General features: G+C 40.0%; 1 protein-coding gene across 1 annotated transcript in view; it reads right to left on the minus strand.

Moving 5' to 3' along the window:
- Window positions 1-19,760, minus strand: part of EFCAB6 (EF-hand calcium binding domain 6) — a 119,496-nt gene that overhangs the window by 43,644 nt on the left and 56,092 nt on the right. The window contains 3 exon segments of the mRNA XM_075145488.1: window positions 864-997; window positions 3,976-4,090; window positions 10,940-11,003. Coding sequence (XP_075001589.1) covers window positions 864-997; window positions 3,976-4,090; window positions 10,940-11,003 — 313 coding nt within the window.

Below are 19,760 nucleotides of genomic sequence, written 5' to 3' on the forward strand. Positions count from 1 at the left end.
ATCAGTACCATAATGAGAGGCACCTCATTTCTCCCCTTGCACACCCTTGGAAAACCCGTAATGAAGAGAGACTTTACAGCAATTGATCTGGAAGGGAGGTCTCAGCTGAACAGCTTCTCCCATTAAAACAGACGCAAAATGTTCAAACACCTTTAAAATGGTGCAATTCTTCATAAATCTGAAGTAATGCTGATCAATATGATCAGCTTTGCTAGGGGTGTCCAAGCTGGTCTGGACAAAAGATCCCTTTCCTGAATGCTGATCTTTCCACTTCTCCCAGGGAACGGGAATGGGATAGGATGAACTGAGCAAAAGAATAACCACTGCGGCTTCTCTCCTTTGCAAAATGTGATCTCTCTTACTCTCTGCCTATCCATGGTAGGAATTCAAGGAGTACGTTCTAATGGTAATTACAGAAAATAATCAGCAAATGTAGAAAAGCTGGAGAACAACTCTTGATTAAGATCACTGTGTTGCAAACTTTAGGGACTAAGAACGTCTTCTCGAAAGATCATTCTCATGAGTAGATGGACTGTTCCATGAATGAGTAGTACAGAGTTATACCTTTATAATTGCAGATTCTTGAATAGTTATGCTCACAAAAGGATGGGGAAAAATAACTCAGATCTTATTTTCCTGGCAGAGGCTGCAGAGAAGGCAATTAGAAAAAAAAAGGGTTTTGCCTTGAAAACTGAATGTATTTGAACAGGAAGTTTCTAAGAACACAGAAGAAATGAAATCCAACATAATTTTTAGAGTCACTTTCCTGACAGCTCCTCCAAAACAACTTTTAAAACAAATGTTTGTATCAAAATAACAACCAGCTTCACTGCCAAAAGCAAACTATGGCTTGATGTATTTACCCCATAGACTTCCATCAGCTTATCATTAAGTTGATTGAGACATTCTTCAGCAGTCATGTAGTGATATTTAGCATCATTTACTCTGTGGTTTGGGCTGTTACATAGTGTAGCTCCTGGCCCATTCAATCTGGCATCTGCAATAATGAAATCAAAGAATAGCAAATATTGAAAAGATGATATTAAACATATCTGATAAATAGCACAGTAATATAACATAAAGAAAACAAGAAACACTGCAATTGTATTCTTTACAACCCAAACATGACAGTCCCATAGCTGCATGCAGTATTAATGGTGTCCACCCAATTTACAGTAATGGCCTCAGCTGCTATAGTTTTCCCAGCAAAGGGGGAAGAAGATAATCTCAACTAAGAAAGCACAGCTGAGACAAGGTCTTTTTCTTTTGCTTTAGCCTTCTCTGGCGCCTGGTTGCTTTGAGGAAGGGAGGTATCAGACTGGAGGAGGAGAAAATGAGCGCCGTGAAAGCCGTGACTTGCTGTCATACCACCCGTCTGTCTCAGTGAGGGAACACAGGAGCTGCAGACAGTGTCAGAGGAAGTAATTTGTTACGTCTTTGACTGTGTAGCACAACCGCTGCACGCTAGACCATCTCCCCTGGAGCAATTCTATCCCAGCTAAGCCCTCCTCTGGTTTGAACCGATGTGAGCTATTTCAGGAGATCTGCTATCAAAACACTCCTGGCTTAACAGAGCATCACCCCTGAAACTATTTGGCCTGATGTTCTGTTCTGGCAAGACTCAGTCCTACACAAACAGCAGCTTCATATTGTCACGAGTTTATTATCCCACAGCCCAGCAGGATCAGGAAAGGGCGACAGCCAGCTTCCCAGCAGGGCACCCATGTACTTCCAGTCCTGAAGGGCTAAGGTACTTTTAGGCCACAGAAAAGCGATTGTGGTCATCGTTCCAGGTCTGATTCCTTCTGCTCATTGTGCAGTGATACTCTAGGAACCTATTTTGCCTTGCTTCTGGGGGAGAAGAAACTAAGCATCTTTTGTAGCCTCTTGAGCATTTTAGAATTTTTCTGCAACCTATGAGCCATATAGAGGAGTAAAGTAATTCACGTCAGATTTTAAAATGGGAAAAACTTGCAAAGAGAAATGTACACACTGACATTTCACTACACCCTGCTCCCGATTGATAAGAAAAATGCTAAGTTAATGGTCTGTTCTAAAGGAACCTTTCTTTTCTTTTTAAAAGATTTACATACACTGACACACAAGAGCCTGTACAACTACTCCAAAGAATCACTAAATAGTATTCACTGCATCATTTTAACTTCTCCTGATTTTACCCTTTAAATCCTACCCCCCCCCGCAAACATGCACAATCCTTCCCTTTTTTAAATTCCAGTTTCTATTGAAGTCTAGTCAATAAAATTTGTACTCGTGTTATCTTCCCACTAAAGCTTATAAGAAGAATATAAGGTCTCTTTTTCCATAAATATGGACCACCCTCGACCCCAGTGAATCACAAATAATTGAAAAATAAAAGTTAGGAGGGTTTCTTCTTTGCCTTCTGGTTTCTGAGACTTATTTTGTGTTAGATGTGGGTCACACTTCCTTTTACAACTATGAGATACAGTAACATATGGAAAGAAAAGCTGTGATTCTCATAATTGGCAAAAGCAAAAACTTTAACTACAGACAAAACACTGTTGATTGTTGATTTAAATCAAAGAGCTGGCACCTCATTTTCCCCAAGGTTAACCTGTTTCAAACATCTTTTATTACGCTACTGGGTGAAGGTGCACATATTTTGGTGGACAGATGATTAGCTATATTAACAAACTTCTAAGTTTCTAGGCCTGAATGAAGAAAAACCTGAATATTATGTCAGCCAGCCACAAGTCAGCTCTCCCTCTTGTCTTAGTTCTGAAAGAGAAATAATGACAGCAGAAAATAATAGTAACAGTGTGTAAAAAGTAAATGCACACCTCTGAGAAAAATAACAGAGGCATAATATAGAAGTTAAAACAGGCCTTGAAGCCAATGGCAAAACTGTCGTTGACTTCAGTGGCATCAGAATTTTACCCACAAAATCTAGACTTAAAGCATAAGTTTAAAAAAAAAAAGAGAAATGAATAATTACTTGCTAGCTTTAGTTTGCAGTCAGGGTTCCACCCTAAGAAATCAGCTCAGATTCCATCAGATTCATTTTTAAGAGTTGAAAATCAAAACCGTTACTTACAGGGGTAAGAAAGACACTTACTGTGCCTTGAAGTCAGTGAAATTGCTGATGGGGTAAGGCAAGTAGCTGAGGTGAAAAAATGTGCTCCCAAATTACAAATATATTCCTCTGGTATTCACTCCTCAGCAACAGTAAATCAATGAAGATCACATCCTCATTATATGGGTGGACAATACATCTATATCCACACAAACAGTAAACCTTGCTCTCTCACTGGGTACTCTATTCTTGGTACTCTAATAAAACTATCAATTACATTATATAGATAACCACATTTCAGCATTCTCTAGTAGCAATGACCCTTAACAGCTTTAACATTCAAAAGCAGTATTTTAAATTAAAACCATAAACCAATAAGTAACCAGATCACACCACAGACCTCCAGTTGTCTATACTGCCACTAAAACTCATCACTAATGGCTTACTAACAGATCTTTCTTTCCTGAAAGGACTAGTTACTGTCTTCCGGCTTTTTGCACAGAATAGAAAAAGTTGGTGGACATCACTAGTATAAAATCATCCACTGTAATTTAGGATACAACATAATTCCAAGACTGTGAATAAGAGTTAGAAATGCTGAGGACAAGGATCTACTCAAGGCAGAGCAATCAGTCAGTTACTTTTTTGCAATCTGTTAGCGACAACTCATGGCACCTATCTGTGGACCTTTAGTTAGTTCACATCCCACATGTTCCAGTTTCCCTCTTGTCCAGAGTTAGATACTCAGCAGCTTAGCTGGATCAGGAGTCAAAGAACGAGAGAAAGGAAGGTCATCCATGTGCTAAAAATTGTATCACTGATCTCTTCCTAATTTCACCAATAGCCTTTCCTCCAAAGAGAAAAGTTCTGGATCTTCCAGGAAAGGTTTGTTTCATGCTTTATTGCTGTTAAAATGCCTTTACCTTCCAGTATTGCCACAAAATCCAGGTAACTCAACCCTCCATCTGGTAACTCTAGCTTTTCTGTTAGTAGATTAAATTGACTGTCATCCATTGGCACACCATGATCTTCCAACACCTGTTAGAAGAGAAATAGAATAAGTTATATAAAGACCTATTTTCTTGCTTAATATGCCATTTTGAATACTAAATATCTGGGTGTTTTATCCTATGGCTCAACTTGAAAATTACTCTGAAATTGATCTCTCTTCCTTATATTTACAGTAAACCATTTAAATATAGATCTATTCTGTACAACTTCAATTCTATACAGAAAGAGACAGAGAGAAAAATTTGACTATATTCTTGAGACTGGCATTTTACGCAAAAGCACCGAGTGACAGGCTAAGATTAAACTTCACCTGGAAAGTAAAAAGTGCCAGAAGAAATGACGTTAGCTCATTTAGCAGACTGGAGGAAAACTGTCATTTGTAGAATTTGCTGCTACCACTTTTCCCCACAAGCCTGCCACAACTACCTCCTGGACAAGAAATGCTGCAGAATGGACTCAGGCCCCTGAACCACATACAGCTGCAGTGAGGTGGAAGGCACGATTGCTTCTGCATTGCTGCTCTTCAAAGCAGGTTTGGGGATCCATTTTAGGTAATATACTTTGGCAAGGAACTTTCTGATCTTCCTGTATTCCTCCTATGTCCCCTTCTCTTTTTTTTGCAGATCCTCTACCTCTCTGCGTCTAAGTGGTGCAGCAGCCCGGGGGGGTGGCAGTATCCCATTGCGCCCCTCTTAATGTTACCTGGCAGTTGACTGTGGAGGGGTCCCTGGTTTTCTTTCTTTACTTTTCCCACCTCCTGTTTCCCTGAAAAGTTGTAGTTGCAGCCTCTGCTGCTGCTGAGGGCTTTCTCCAAAACCTTTCATTTCCTTCAGCTGCTTTGTAACTCCTATTTGGGTGTATTTCTTTATAACTATCCTGCACAGCTCTGTCCTGACTTTCCAAGTGTTCCTACAGCAATTACTCTTGCCATTATATTTTAGTTAATTGTACAGATTAAAAGAAAAAATTCATTAAATAGCTGAAGAGCATAAGGAGTGTCAAAAAAGTGAGAATAATTAGCAAATTATCATTCCTTTCTATGAATATAAAGCTTCTGGATAAGCAAGCACATTTTATGTTTAGTTGAACAAGTATTTACCATCAGATCAAATGCTTAATAGTAGCGATAAGGAAATCTGGCCGCACAAATCCAATCAAAGTTGGAGAGAATCAGTCACAATAGTAATGTTGGTGACTACAGTCTCAACTATTAGCACTTTCATCTACAGAAAAAAAGTGATAAAACTCTGCCGAAACTGCATACAAGATTAAGTCATATTAAATTGTACGACTAGGTCATTGTCCTGTGCTGAATAGCGCACAAAAGGCATAGTTTCTAAGTCTTATTTAAAGGAAGAGGATTGATGACAACCTTACAGGACAGAGATGTTGTAGAAGGCACACACACAAATTGTGGATGTTACCCCAGGAGCCCTGCAGAGCTTCAGCTACCATCGTCCCGATTTCGAACTATATTAAAAATCAGACAAGTCCAAAGGTGCAAAGGCAGGGTCTGTGCCTACTTGCCCAGTTCCTAGGAGAGCCAGGCCAGTGAAGCCAGAGGTACTACATTACTCTTTGGTAAAAGAGGTGGAGTTTGGCATCCCCCCTCACTAACCCACCTCACATCTTTGGTACTCCAGAGGCAAGCAGCTAAAAGGTGTCCTTATGTGGTAAGCTGTAAAAACAAACATAGAGAACTGACAGTGTTGGTATAATCCCGTGTCCTGGTTTCAGCTAGGACAGTTAATTTTCTTCCTAATAGCTGGTATAGTGCTGTGTTTTGGATTCAGTATGAGAATAGTGTTGATAACACACTGATGGTTTAGTTATTGCTAAGTAGTGCTTACACTAAATCAAGGACTTTTCAGCTTCTCATGCTCTACTGACTGAGAAGGCTGGAGGTGTACAAGGAGCTGGGAGGGGGCACAGCTAGGACAGCTGACCCAAACTGACCAAAGGGATATTCCATACCGTATGATGTCATGCTCAGTATATAAACTAGGGGAAAGCTGGCCAGGGGGCTGCTGCTCGGGGACTGGCTGGGCATCTGTCAGTGGGTGGTGAGCAATTGCATCACGCAACACTTGCTTTGTATGTTCTTCTATTATTATTATTATTATTATTACTGTTTTATTTTATTTCAATTATTAAACTGTTCTTATCTCAACCCACAAGTTTTCTCAATTTTATTCTTCCAATTCTCTCCCCCATCCCACCGGCGGCGGAGAGTGAGCGAGCAACTGTGTGGTGCTCAGTTGCCCGCTGGGGTTAAACCACGACACCCTGCAAAGGTTAACTGTGATTCTATGTCTGCATTTTTGGGTTATTCAGGCATACCAAGATCAGTTACCCTTCAGAGGAACGTAAGGGTGCGTTCTGCCCACTCCCTTAATGCCACTGTAACAATGTTATACAAATAAACAGAGCTTATCCACTTCCAAGTTGGGCAGACAGCTTTTGCCCATTTCCATGGCTTGGGCTGGAATAACAAATCAGAAAACAAGTATACTTTTATGTTTACCACTACCACACTATGCTATTACTGTTTGAGTAACCTATTCCAGTTCTGAGGACAAGCAACTCTGCCCAGCTGTACACTAGGTGCCTGGCTGCTCTAAATGAAGATGTAGACCAGAGTAGCAGTTTCAAACGTGCCAGTAAGGTGGGCAATGGCGTTAGCACACCTGCCCAGCTACAGAGTCAGGATCCAGTCAAAGAACAGCATACCACTGTAGGTCACTTTAACTTCAGCGGCACCCCAAAATGCCTCACAACCTACCCACCTAAATGCACTTGGGACATGTCATATTGCCTACACCATTTGCGATAACCTAATGTATGCAAAACATCTATATGCAGCTGGCAGATGTGATACAGAGAGTCCTACATTCTTCTGAAGCAGCAGTTGGAGGCCATGGGAGATTCCTCACAATGCCTACAATGGTGCTAGACACCCATTTCTAGATGTTCTTTATCTACCACTGAAACTCCATGAGCTCTGGGATGAAAAGCAGCTGTGCTCCCAGTGCAGGGATTGATGAACATTGTGGTGGAAGTGTCAGGGAAATTAAAGCAGGAATAATGTGAAAACTCCCAGTTGGAATTCTACCTAGACAATGAGGTGGAAAAACCCTTTCTTTTGCAAAAGGTGCAGAGATCTCTAAAGACCACAAGTGATGGAGAATCAGTTTTAGTCTGCATTTCACCTGAAAACACACATGCCCAGGCAGTTCCCAGAGACATAAGGTAGTCTGTCACTTCAATTCTGACAAGGAATCCCTTTTAATCACCCTTATTCACACAGAGCTCTCATCCCCATTCATTCCAGGGTAGGCTTATTTCACTCAGCACAAGGCAGGGCAGAACAGGGCTATTGCAGGGAAGCATGCCCCTTTTGAATGATCATAATCAGCAGCAGGAGGGCAGAGTTCCCAGGCAGTATTCCACCCAGCTGGACTCTGCTGAGCTTGCAGGGTCCAAGAACACCACAGTGCAGTGATGCATATACCTGGCTGCAGGTACAGGGTGATTTTTTATCTTTTGTGCATTGCCAAAACTTGAGAAATGCGTCATCCATAGTGTAATAAAAGAACAATGAAATCACAAAGACTAACTGTTCAATAGCTTCCGGTGCTATACAAATACCTTAAACGTGAGTTGTACACAGACAGCCAATGCAGAAGAAAAAGCATGAGGTAGAATGAGTTTGTTCTGCCTAATAGTGACAAAATGCACGTTACTGCATTAGCTGCAGGCAACGTATAAGCCTCTTAGGTATCGCATTGTAGTGTAAATGACAGCAACCAAAGCCAATGTCCCAAAGATTATGTGCCACAGATGTCAGATCTGTATGGGAGGAAGGGTTGCAGCTTAACACGTTCTTAATAAGTGTATTATTAACAAGAAAATATTAAGAAAAATGGAAAATGTTTTATCTGTTTTGTCTCCCTCTTTCCCTCCCTTCATTTCAAAGCAATTTCACTTCCTGCACACAATTGCAGAAAGATATCCACCTGAGGGTAAGAAGATGTGCGGCTGAACGCAGCTACAGTGTTCGCGGGGGAAGGCTCTATAGTAACAGCCTTCGTCCTGTCATATGGTGTGGAGCACATACCTCAGAGGTCTATGTTAAGAAGGGGAGAAAGGAAGGCAACAGCCTGTCACCCCCTTACAGTCAGTACATTTGGCCCTGCAACAGTAGCTGGTGAAAACATGTACAGTCCATGGTACGTGGATGGGGAGATGATGTTTATTACTGACCCAGAGTAAAACCAGATTGGGACAAACTTTCTCAAGGGACTATGCAGGCCATAAAAATACAGTTCTGGTTTAACCCTTGCTGACTCTTACCTTACTTCAGCGCCCGGACAAAGGGCAGAGCATGCATTACTGTCGTAACACTATTCAGCAGCAGCTCTTGCTTAAACCTAGGTAGACTAGGGAAATGTTACTGCCATCGTGTCTCTTTTCCTGCCCAGTCTCAACTTTCAGCAAAGCATTTTTCTCTGAAATGTGAAAAGAAATAAATGTACAGCTGGGTGCCATCAGCATCACAGCTACAATCCCAAATCCATGACCTCACGTCTGTCCAAAGCACAACACGCAGTCAGATAAGCCATCAAGGCTGTGATGGGCCCTGGGAACACCACAGAAAACCCTACCTCAAAAAAGACACCTACAAAATTCAATTGGAAGTCTTGGCAAGTAAAAACTATACAATTTCAATATGTTCGTATTATTGTGGATCCTCTAAGCACTGAGATGTGCTGTACCCAAATCAGCTAGCCCAGTATCAAAAGCCACCCAACATTGGAAATTTACAACATGATCAAATCCACTGAGTTCAGATAAGAGCTACAGAAAGGTTCTCCTCTCCTGTTGGGGACCAGTCTATGTCCTGAAATGCTACTAGACGTCCGGAGGAGATTTCCCTGACACAGTCACTGCAGGCTCCTTTGAAAGTAGAGCAAGAGTGAGCAAGGAAGAGAGCCGGGGACCCCAGGGGGTGCCCCTTAGCTCCAATGTGATCACGAGCCACACTGCAGTCCAAGAGTGGTTCAGAGGAAGCTGAGGCTCAGAAATCTGAAAGACGGTATAAAATTAACTTAGGTCATTCTCCCTGAAGTGCCATGCTGTATCTGTTAAGAATCTTATTCTTCATCTACCTATATCCAGTTTCTACCAGCTACCACTGTGGAGTTGCAAAGAGGGCTTAAGGACTCTGAGTTAAGTCTTAGGTGATTCTTTAAGGTATGCCCACTCACTTCACATAAGACGTGTGGTGTTGGTTGATATTAGACCTCCAAGTCCCAGCTGTGTCTTGCCAGTCCCAATTCATACATGTTCTTTTTGGCAACTGGGAGCAGTTGAAGCTTTCAAGGTGTAGTGCTGTTACAGGATGACATTTTTATGTCTTTAAAGACAAGTTGAGATTCTTTCTCATACAATAACCTGCACGAGACCTGTTTAGCTCATCAGTAACTGAAACAGTCCTGGAGGATTTAACTCTAGTTGTGTGAGCAGGCACATTGCTAAGACAATAAGTGTCTTTCTGGGAAAAGTACAGGAGAGAGAAAAATAGCTAACGTTTTTCCTACCTTCTGCAAGCCAGCTTTATTAATTTTCCCATGTGATTGCTTGTTGTAGGCAAAAAAAACTGTCTTTAATAGTTGCTGCCTGTTGTATCACTCTGTCCTTCAGCCTTTTAATTACTTCATCAACAGTTCTATTCTGGGCATATTTGTTAGCTTGATCTTCAATCTGCTTGATTCTAAAATTGAAAGATTGTGCATGAAGACAAGTCGCTTATTTTTTGTAGTTTGAACCATTTGATTCAGCAATAATGAACAAGACTGCTTTAATGACAAGACATAGACATTGAAAAAGCTTCTTTGACGCAAAACGAAATGATAGGTTGATCAAGTTAGAGCACACATTGATTCCAAGGCCTATATTGTGCAAACATTTCTAATGTATAGCTTGCTTTACAGAAAAGAAAAAAACACCACCAAAGCAAAACAAAAATTGACTAATACTGCTCTGAAGTATTTCTTTTGCAAATAGACCTCCAAATCACAGGCTTAGTTTCTAATGAGCCCAAGTTTCTACACCAGCTAAGGAGCCACCTTTGTCCTTTAATACCTCCTCAGTTAACATGAGATGGCTAAGCTAACATGAAAGAAGTTAATTAAAATCTTTCCATTGATTTTAAAAGGAAAAAATATCTCTTATGATGTTTTCTCTCTTCCTGGATCCCAAGTAAATCACTTCCATGCTATTTCCCTTTGGAGGAATGGCCAGAATACCTTTCTTTCTTGGGCCCTATAAGAAAGTCCATAGATATAGACTATATGCTCTTCTTGCTGAAATACCACAACCTTCATCAATAAGCCATTAAAATAAATAACAATTAAATATTTAATAACTTTTAAAGACAGAAAAGAAATTAAATTAAAGGGTATGTAGTGTGTCCCACTTGTACCTATTTTACATCCATTATGGATTTACTATAAGTCATGAATAGGAAAGTTAGAGCAATTATTTTTGTTAAATTTTAGAGCATGTGTTTCCATATAAGCAAAATGCAGAAATATTCAGCAGTCTTATTTTATAAATTTATTAAGTGTGTTTTATAGTATTCCCTAAACTTGAAGATAATCTTAACATTTTAACTCTTATTCTAAAAATATGCTAATGAAAAGAGTTTTACTTTGATCTGAGCAGCACACAGAAGATTAACTCTAAGCCTTCCAAAAGGGATCAAAAGATGATAGTGACTGGTAACTCCCTCCTGAGGATCTCAGATGGACTCATCTGCTGAAGGCACCTGGTCTTCTGAGATATCTGCTACCTTGCCTGAATTACCAACTTTACCTGCCCCATCCCACTGATTATTATATTCTCCTGCCTATCAACATAGGCCTTGCCATGAATGACCCTGCGAAAATGAAAAAGTAATTACAGGACAGGTGATGAAGGTAAACTTAAATGTTCTTTATACCCTTCCTCCTTATTGAAGTTCAAGACTGAGGCAAAGGCTGGATGTGTCCTGGAAATAAATGAATCATTACTTGCAGGATGTCATCTAAAAGACCATCTTCCCTGTCAGGGGCTTGATCACAAAAAGCTCTCTTTATCTTCTAGCTTTATAACTTAGTAGGGAAGCCTTAGACTAGATTGAAGAAAGGAGCTGACATAAAAGCTCACAGGAAGGTATTAACCACAGCCACTTAGCTGAGGACCGAAAACTACTTGGAATAGGGTTATACATTACAGGGTCATAGAAGAGACAAAACCAGACAGAATGGATCAAGCATGCTGGTTGTCAGTACACGAATATAAGAAACGTGGTATAAAGAAGGGGACCTGGAAGTCCTTATGGTTCTTGGAAGATCCTGGAATCTTACAGTTCAGTAAATTACACCTTATTTAGAATTCTGCTGATAAAAACCTATGAGAATATGAGTGTTACAATGGTAGGATGCCTACTATACATCACCAACAGGGAAAACAGGATTTAGATTTGAAGCTCTTGGAGATTTGGAGATTTAAAAAAAAGAAGCAAAATCACCCAGGATAAAAGAGCTGGTTGTAATTGGTTCAGTAATGATTACAGCAGAACACAGGTTGTCCAGCATATTATCAGAATGTGTCAGTGAGATCCTGTTGATGCTGCAAAATCTAGTGAAGGGAAAGTCTTTCTAAATTTTATCCTAATTAACACAGAGAAACTGCTTGAAAAGGTGAAATACAGCTTAGGCAGGAATGATGATGGAATGACAGATTTTATGACACTTGTAAAAGGAAGGCAGGAGAATAGTGAAAAAAAGTAGATTTCTACCTTCTCAAGGAACTGAAGTCTTATGGGAAATGTGTCTAAAGGGAAAATAACTTAAGGAGAGCTGGCAGTGCCTCAGTGAAACATGCCATCACAGTGTAAGAGAGAAGCATGAGTATATATGAGCAAAATCTGAAAGGCCACAACACAATGTGAGATTCAATATAAAAAATATCAAGAGTAATGAGAACTCACTCTATAAATGCTTCAGTAATATAAGGGGGATGAAGAAAAAATTTGGCTTTCTATTTAACTGAGAAAGAAAACTACCAACAGATTGCATTAAGGGGATGAAGCACTTAAAGCCTCTTTTTGTATTGGTTTTCGATAAAGTCAAATATAAGCAAGCTGCTTGAACAGTGACTACTAATAACAAATAAGGAAAGAACAAATTACAGAATATTGCTATGTATTCATATTGGTTCTTAAAGAACTGGCTAAAATTATCTCCCAAATTTATGGAGAAAAGCAAACACACTAAGTTTTAAAAAGAGGGAAGGAGAAGAACTGGAGAGTTACTGACATATTTCTAAGAAATCTATTCCTGCTTTCAGGCAGTAATTACAGAGTCACAAAGAGTTCAAAGCCTGTTAAGAGACACAAGAGCCACTAGGGATCCTTGAGATCTACCCTGATTTCAGGCACGCTTATATTTTAAATTATACTCCCCTCCAACCAGCACCACTTTTACCTTGGTTTCCCAGGGAAATAAGAATAATGCAATCAGCCCTTTCATCCACAACTGTCAGTCTTTCCCCTAAATTTGGAGTCCATCTACAAATTTCAGTCAAACTTGAGAGGGGTAGGGGTCTTCAGATGCAGCGGTTACAAGTTTTGTGAAATTGACAGTCATGAAACGGAGAGGGACTCTTCATTCTCCTAGTTGGGAAGGCAGGGACATTATCTTCTCCATTTGTTAGCAGCTAGGCAAGCAATCAGCATATGTGCTTCTCTGGGCTAGCCACGTACCACATGCCCAGCTGCCAGCTTGAAGTACTCAGTGAGAAGTATGTTCTTTTTCTACCTTCAAGTAATAAGCCACAAGTACATTTAACAACTGTGTGAGACACCAAACCCTACTCCCTGCACATTCTCATCTCACTGGGACTGGGTCTCGAAGTTCTTCATTCAGGCCTGACAAACCTAACCTAACCGTCTACTCTAACACATCAGTTCTGGGTGCCAGAATGCTTGCTGAAGGTATGAATAAAGCTCCCGATGGTGGCTCAGCAGAAGTTAGGGACTGAGATATTTACTAGTGAGGCCACTGATTTATCTCGAGTTTAGCATACTGTGTCCTATTGACAGAACTATATTCCATGTTGGTGAGTCATCTGCATTTTTTTAATCTTGCCAGCTCTCTGCTTTGACAGTCTTTCAGTAGAAATGGCATAGGACCTCAGTAAAAATAACTGGAGAAATTTCTGAAAGATCTTTCAACCTCAAGAGCAGGAGGGACAAACTCAGCTTGCAGAAAACAAACAGGTTGATTTCTTGATTGAAGTACAGCTCATATTCTGCTTTGGGGACAATCTTGGAATGCATCTGCAGGAACATGCTGTTCCTGAAAAATATTACATAGAAGGAGCCAACCATAAGGTCTTAGATATTTCCTAGTGTCTCACAAAACCAAATTAGGAAAGAATTTCAGAGACAGAGGCAGTCTACTAAAAGTCCCGAGGATTAAGATGAAGGCCATTGTGGAACAGGATATTTCACAGGTAGGGACACCTTAACCACTCCAACCTGTTAAAGAACTTACAGGAGGAAAGATGTGGAAATATCAATAGTCCACCTGTTACAGACCATTGGTCCAAAATCACCACTTTGGTAAGAAAGAGGCCAGGCTTGCTTTCCTAGAGACTTCATGTAATATTTCTTTTCCATTACTGGTCACGAATTCTCGGTAAAAAGAGGAGCAGACATAATTTGGCAAATGAGAGCCACACAGCACCCATGATATAACAAGGAAAGAGGTGACATTAAGATTCATAAGGATACTGAAGTTTCATTTTAGCAGTTTCAGGAGGAGGGACAGAAGCCTTGAACTCCAGGCTAGAAGGCTCAGAAGGTGTTGGCACCAGAACTGACTTGGCCACCACAGAATATCACTGGGACAAGAGGAACTGAAGGGAAGATGTAAACCACTGCTTATACTTACAGAAGGAGCAACTCATCTGACATAGCTCCAAGACACTGACCAATTCAGGAACCAAACATCCAAAGGTTCTGTTTTAAACTTGTCAGAATGCCTAAACCAACAGTTCTTGTCAACGTCATAAATAAAAGTTCAGACTTGGTACGTTTGCAGCATGGTCCCAGCTTTCTGCACAAGGGATTGACTCCCTCCTGTGCGGGCCTGATGTAGTGAAATGACTCAAGCCGTGTGCCTGAGAACTTGTCTCACATGAACTGCTGGCAGGTAGCCAGGTAACACTTCCAAACAGTTGACATCCTCCCAATAGCTAGCGACTGACCGCACTGTATAAAGCAGTTCAAAGGCCTCATAGCCAACAGTCACCTTGACAAGAAAGTAAAGGAGATTGCGGTCTTTTTAAAAATATCCCAGAAGGCTTGTATCATCCTAAGACCTCTCTAGGAGAGATAGAAGGATGTCCCAGTGCCTGAGAGGCCTTTAGAAGATGGATAGCATGCTCCTCCTCTGCTTTGCCTTTCTACAGCAGAGCGTGGCAAAGAGTGATAAGTGAATTCTGGTGAGTGCAAGCTGTCCTTCAGCAGAGTCCTTCAGCAGGCATGTGAATCCTCATATTGCTGATTCAAATGCCAAATATCCACTGCCAATTTCTCTATGTTCATGACAGAAACATGAAGGTCCTGGTGGGCCTACAAAGCATTTTGTGAGAGCTTTGCTGCATTTTGCATTAAGAGTGGCACTGAAATTGGTATTCAGCGTTAGAGCTCGGAGGCCGTTGTTTATACCTATGTTTGGTGTTCCTGCAACGTTTGAAAAGTGTGTGGAGATCCTGTGGCAAGGCTCTGAGACAACAGAACAGAGACAACAGAAATGGGCTTTTTGAGTCGTAGGAATAAGTTCTGACATGTGAATGCACAAATAAGGCAATGCCTAGATCTGCTCTGAAGGGGATTCAGATGGGGACTTCAAAAACACAAAAAGGTCAGATCGTTGAAGAGGAAACAAGGAAGTCTGAGGAGAATCTGGGGCAAGACAGGGCATACTCCTGTCTTGAGAGCTGTTGATAGAACTGTGAGCTTTGCATAGGACATTCTATTTTATGGAACACTAGCCTAAAAATGAGGGAAGATAGGCAGTGGACATATTAGAGTAAAACATTTTCTGGGCTCAAGTGAAAGGAAATACATGTGTCGTGGGTCTGACCGTAGATGTAGATTATCATCCAAATATAAGAAAAAAATATTTTTAGAAGAAGCTCATCCCATTACAAGGGAAAGCTTGTTGTTTCCCCCCCAGATTATGCAGGCATTTACATATATTCAAAAGTAAAAGGTGAGGAGAATCAATAGGTCATACACCTTTGTAACCTGGATGCCAATATCAATGATGCTGGTTCAGTTGGAGGCTGTAGCTATGGCCTGCAGTAGTCACAGCCATCAGAGGTGCCAGAGTTCCTGATCCTCTGAGAATGTTCAAATCCAGTTCCTGAATAATAAGCCACACTGATTCTACAGGGGATCACAAGCTTACTCTTCAGACGTTATCTAGAGGGCAAAACCCCAATTTTTGAATGAGGGACTGAGATATAATCCTTGAGGGCCCTGTAAAGTGAGTTCAAACATTTTTACCTAGACTCTTTGACGAATGATCCATGTGTGTTTTCCCCTCTGATGCAATGCTTTAAGTGTTGTACAATTTTGAATATATCTCTGCAAAATGAGAGATCAGCCTAGGACAATACTTACCATTAGAAAAACAGCATGTATCCTCAGTCTATCTGAAAGTCTCCTTTCCATACATATTTTTTCTTTACATTAAATAGAAAATTGTCTGTAATAACAGTACCTTTTTGAAAGCTCTGTTTGCCTTTTTTCTTCTCTTTGTTGTTTTTCCTTTGATATATGTGAGCTGATACCATTTAAGTCACCAGAAAGAATAGCAACTTTTAAGTTACCCAAAAGCATCTTGTAAAAGATTCCATCTGAAGAGTTATCCTTGTATTTATAGTGTAACCTGGATAAAATAAGAATTTAAAATAAACTGAGAGGTTGAGAATAATGCATAATACAAATATCTTAAGGCAAAGATGATCAAAGTAACACATTTCCTTTCCATATACAGTTAAGGGCATTATTCAGAAGGCTATCCTTAGGCACTGGAAACTAACCTTCCCAGGCTCCTTCTGGTAGCCTACAGAAAAAGCAGGAATCTAACTTAAACACTGTATCATTACCTGGAAGAGCTCCATTGACTCTAGAAGGAGCCTAAGGACACAAGCCTCCCCTACCTACAGTTACCCTTTGTGAATAACCTGCATAATTAACGCTTGAATTATATGGTGGACACTTGGAAGAAACTTGGCTCACCCGAGACTGACCTGGCAAATTCAGCTGCATTGGTGGAAGAGGGAGCTAAGATCACAGCCACTGCACAACTAAATCTGTCAGAAATCATGAATGAAAGCCCTTGTATACCTTAACTTGCTGCCTGGCATATGAATATAAAATGAAATCACTAGTGGCCTAAGTTAATACTCCTGGATGTGAACCTTAGCAGCCCAGGAGTAGACACACTGTTTGTTCAGCCCCTTCTGTTATTCTGGGGGTAACTTCCAGCAAAGAGATCGAGTTGGTAGTTCCCTGGGCCTGTTAAATTACCCTCTTAAATCACCGCCATATAAATTAGCAGAGCTCGTGAATCAGAGCCCTTGTCATCACCGTGTCACTGCTTCACTGAGCTGTCCAGCCTTCCAGGATTTCACTTAGGTTCATAAAGCTTTGGGGCATTCCTGGATGAAAGGAGAAGGCTCCTGTCCTTGTGCTGGGGACACATGGCATTCTCTGCACTCCACTTATCCCAAGTGCCCGTTCTATTTAGAATGACACTAAAAAAATACCTGTGGTAAAAAACACTTGTAACTTAACATATCAAGTGCCTCAATACCTTCCTTCTGAAAAAAATAAAAAAAAGAAATCAAAGCTTTCATTTCTTTTGAGAAATCTAATCCACACCATATACACAGCAGGGGAGAAAGTGTCAGGGAGGTGAGAGGAAGGAGAAAGAGTCTCCATTTTCTAGTATTTTTGAAGCCCTGCTCAGCTAAAACAAGTGTAGCCTTCACACAGAAAATGGCTGTGAACACTACAGAGCAACATCTGCTTTGTGAGTGTAATCCATAAAAGGCTTCCAAATGCCCTTAAAAATTGTTCCCTATTTTCCCCAGTCTGAATGTCATCTCACAGGAAGCCATCTGGGACAAGCATGCCAGCTATTCTGCTGCAGTGATAGCAGTATTGTCCTCAAGTGCCTCAGGATGAGTCACATCAATGCAAAAGTCCAATTATAGTAGAAGCCCCCCAAAGCAGAAGTATCATTTCAAATAAATAAGACTGATGTAGCTGAACCACTGGAATTCAGACTGTAATTCAGTCACTTCATCACCTTTTACTCAAAAACCCTGCATCCCTTAAAGCACCCGTGCTAAATCCCCAATCTGGTTATGACATTCCCAGCACAGATGTGATAGTCTTAAGCCCAGTGTGTATGCATTTAGAGGAGTCAATTACATTTTTTTTTATTAATATTTTAAAATACAGCCTTTTTAAATCTGGCATTTCTTACCAAATTAGAGCAGCGAATGAACAGTGCCATCCACTGTTTCCCTGCATAATCCACAACATTTTCCTAGGATAATCTTAAATAAGATTTAATATAAAAAATAATGCCACGTTTAAAACAAAGAAATACAGATTGGTAAAAAGATGTGAATCAAAACATGTTTTTAAGAAGTCAGGCTAAATCATAGAATGACAACCCTAAAAGTAGATTATAAAAAGGAGATTTTTCAGAATATCTCCTCACTTGTGGATGAGCCATTCTAACTTAATTAGCTATATTGTTACTCATTTATCCTAAACCCAAATAATTCTCCAATCAAGTAGGCCATCTATTACATGGTTGAGTATAAATTCTCTCTTCGTCTTATTATAAGAATTACATTTCTTCGCCAGTGTGGTCACCAGCTCTCTAGAACATGACCCTGATGAATGATACTGCTAAGAACAGGTGCCTTTAGAAATTTTTACTACAGAAGAATTAAGAGACCCTCTTTTCATGGACTGAACACGGCCAATGCAAGACTATATGTCCCTGGATGTCTTTGACAATGGAATCCAAACCTTATCTTTTAGATGTATATTTTAGATGCTATTCCTCTAAAAAGATCCAGACTCATCCCATCTATGGTGTTCCACATCTCGCTTTGCTAAACGTAGATACCTGCACTTTTCAACAATGTCACAGTTCAATAACGCAAATACACGAATGTGCTCAATGTTCACTGTAACGTTGAAAAGTTACATCCTAAAAGTATTATACCCACTTCTTGCTGTGCTTTGCTAGAACACAACCTCAGTGTTCAGCATTTCGCTAGACTGATCTCACAAGGCTTATCTTACATCCTTTTAAAACAAAAGCAAAACAGCCATTGACCACAATGATGAATGAATTAAACAGTTTGCCTCTCATTGCTTTACTCTATATTATTTTCTTATAGGGAATGTTTAGAATTTCAAGTAAAAACCACTTTCCAATTCAAAGTGGCTGTAACTCCTGACTTTTCATATAGTACAGATCTCTCATTGACACAAATAATGGTAGAAACATTATTTAGAAAATTGTATAACTGCTGAGTCCCAGGTAATTCAAAGGATAATTACTTGTTCATGATCAATGACCACTGATTATATACTACAAAACACAGAGCTATAAAACTGACAGACGATGAAAGCACATAGTTATAACACACTGTGCTAGGAACATGACTTTTATGAACCCAATGCATAGCACCCAAAGTTTTCTCTAAGCCATCTGTAGAAAGGAAAATGCATACAGTAGAATTGGTTTTACTGATCACGCTCATGCTCATTCATATTTCAGGATCAAAGATTATTTTCCAAAAGCCATTTCCTATTGATGCTGTTGTGTTTGCTCCTCATACACAATGATCAGCAGGACACTGGGTTTAAGGGTCAGACTGGAACTGATTTCTTTGATTTTCCTATTATGTTTTCAAAGGAAGGAAAGAATTCCACATCTTTCTGAAAGTCACTGGCTGTAAGCAGAGAAAACTAGAGCTCCTGAGAGAGTAGATTAGACCCGATTATAACCTAACTGAAATGTTATTGCAATAAAATGCCTAATACAATTCCCTCTTCTTTGGACAGAGGTATTTTGACCCCGTGCTCTGCATGCTTGTAGCTCTTTTGACTCCCCACTTTGGGGAGCCTGCTCGTATTGAAAATGAGATTTCATGTTGACAATATTAAATTTCAATTCCTTGTTCTTTACAAAAATAGTCTACTGAGGAAAAACATAACATTAATTTAATTAATTTTGTATTACATTATGTTTGGAAATACTAAATAATGTTTGATAAAGTCTTGGATCTCTAGCACATCAGTTGTTCCTTTGTAGAAAAGGCTCGTCTCACCTTTGAAATGTTGAAATAATGTCAAAATTACAAGAGTTTCCAACATGGAATTGTTATGAAAATAAATATGGGATTTACAAGCTGATCATGTGAGGAATGGGGCATTTCTTCCCCCGACCTTTTCTTTTCTATATGCTTAAGGCAAACCAAAATACTTAATGCCTCCAGCTATAGCTGTCATATTAAAAGATAGGAAGAAAGATATGGTAAG

The sequence above is a fragment of the Calonectris borealis genome, chromosome 1 (genome assembly GCF_964195595.1).
Source record: "Calonectris borealis chromosome 1, bCalBor7.hap1.2, whole genome shotgun sequence".
Taxonomy (NCBI): Eukaryota; Metazoa; Chordata; class Aves; order Procellariiformes; family Procellariidae; genus Calonectris; species Calonectris borealis.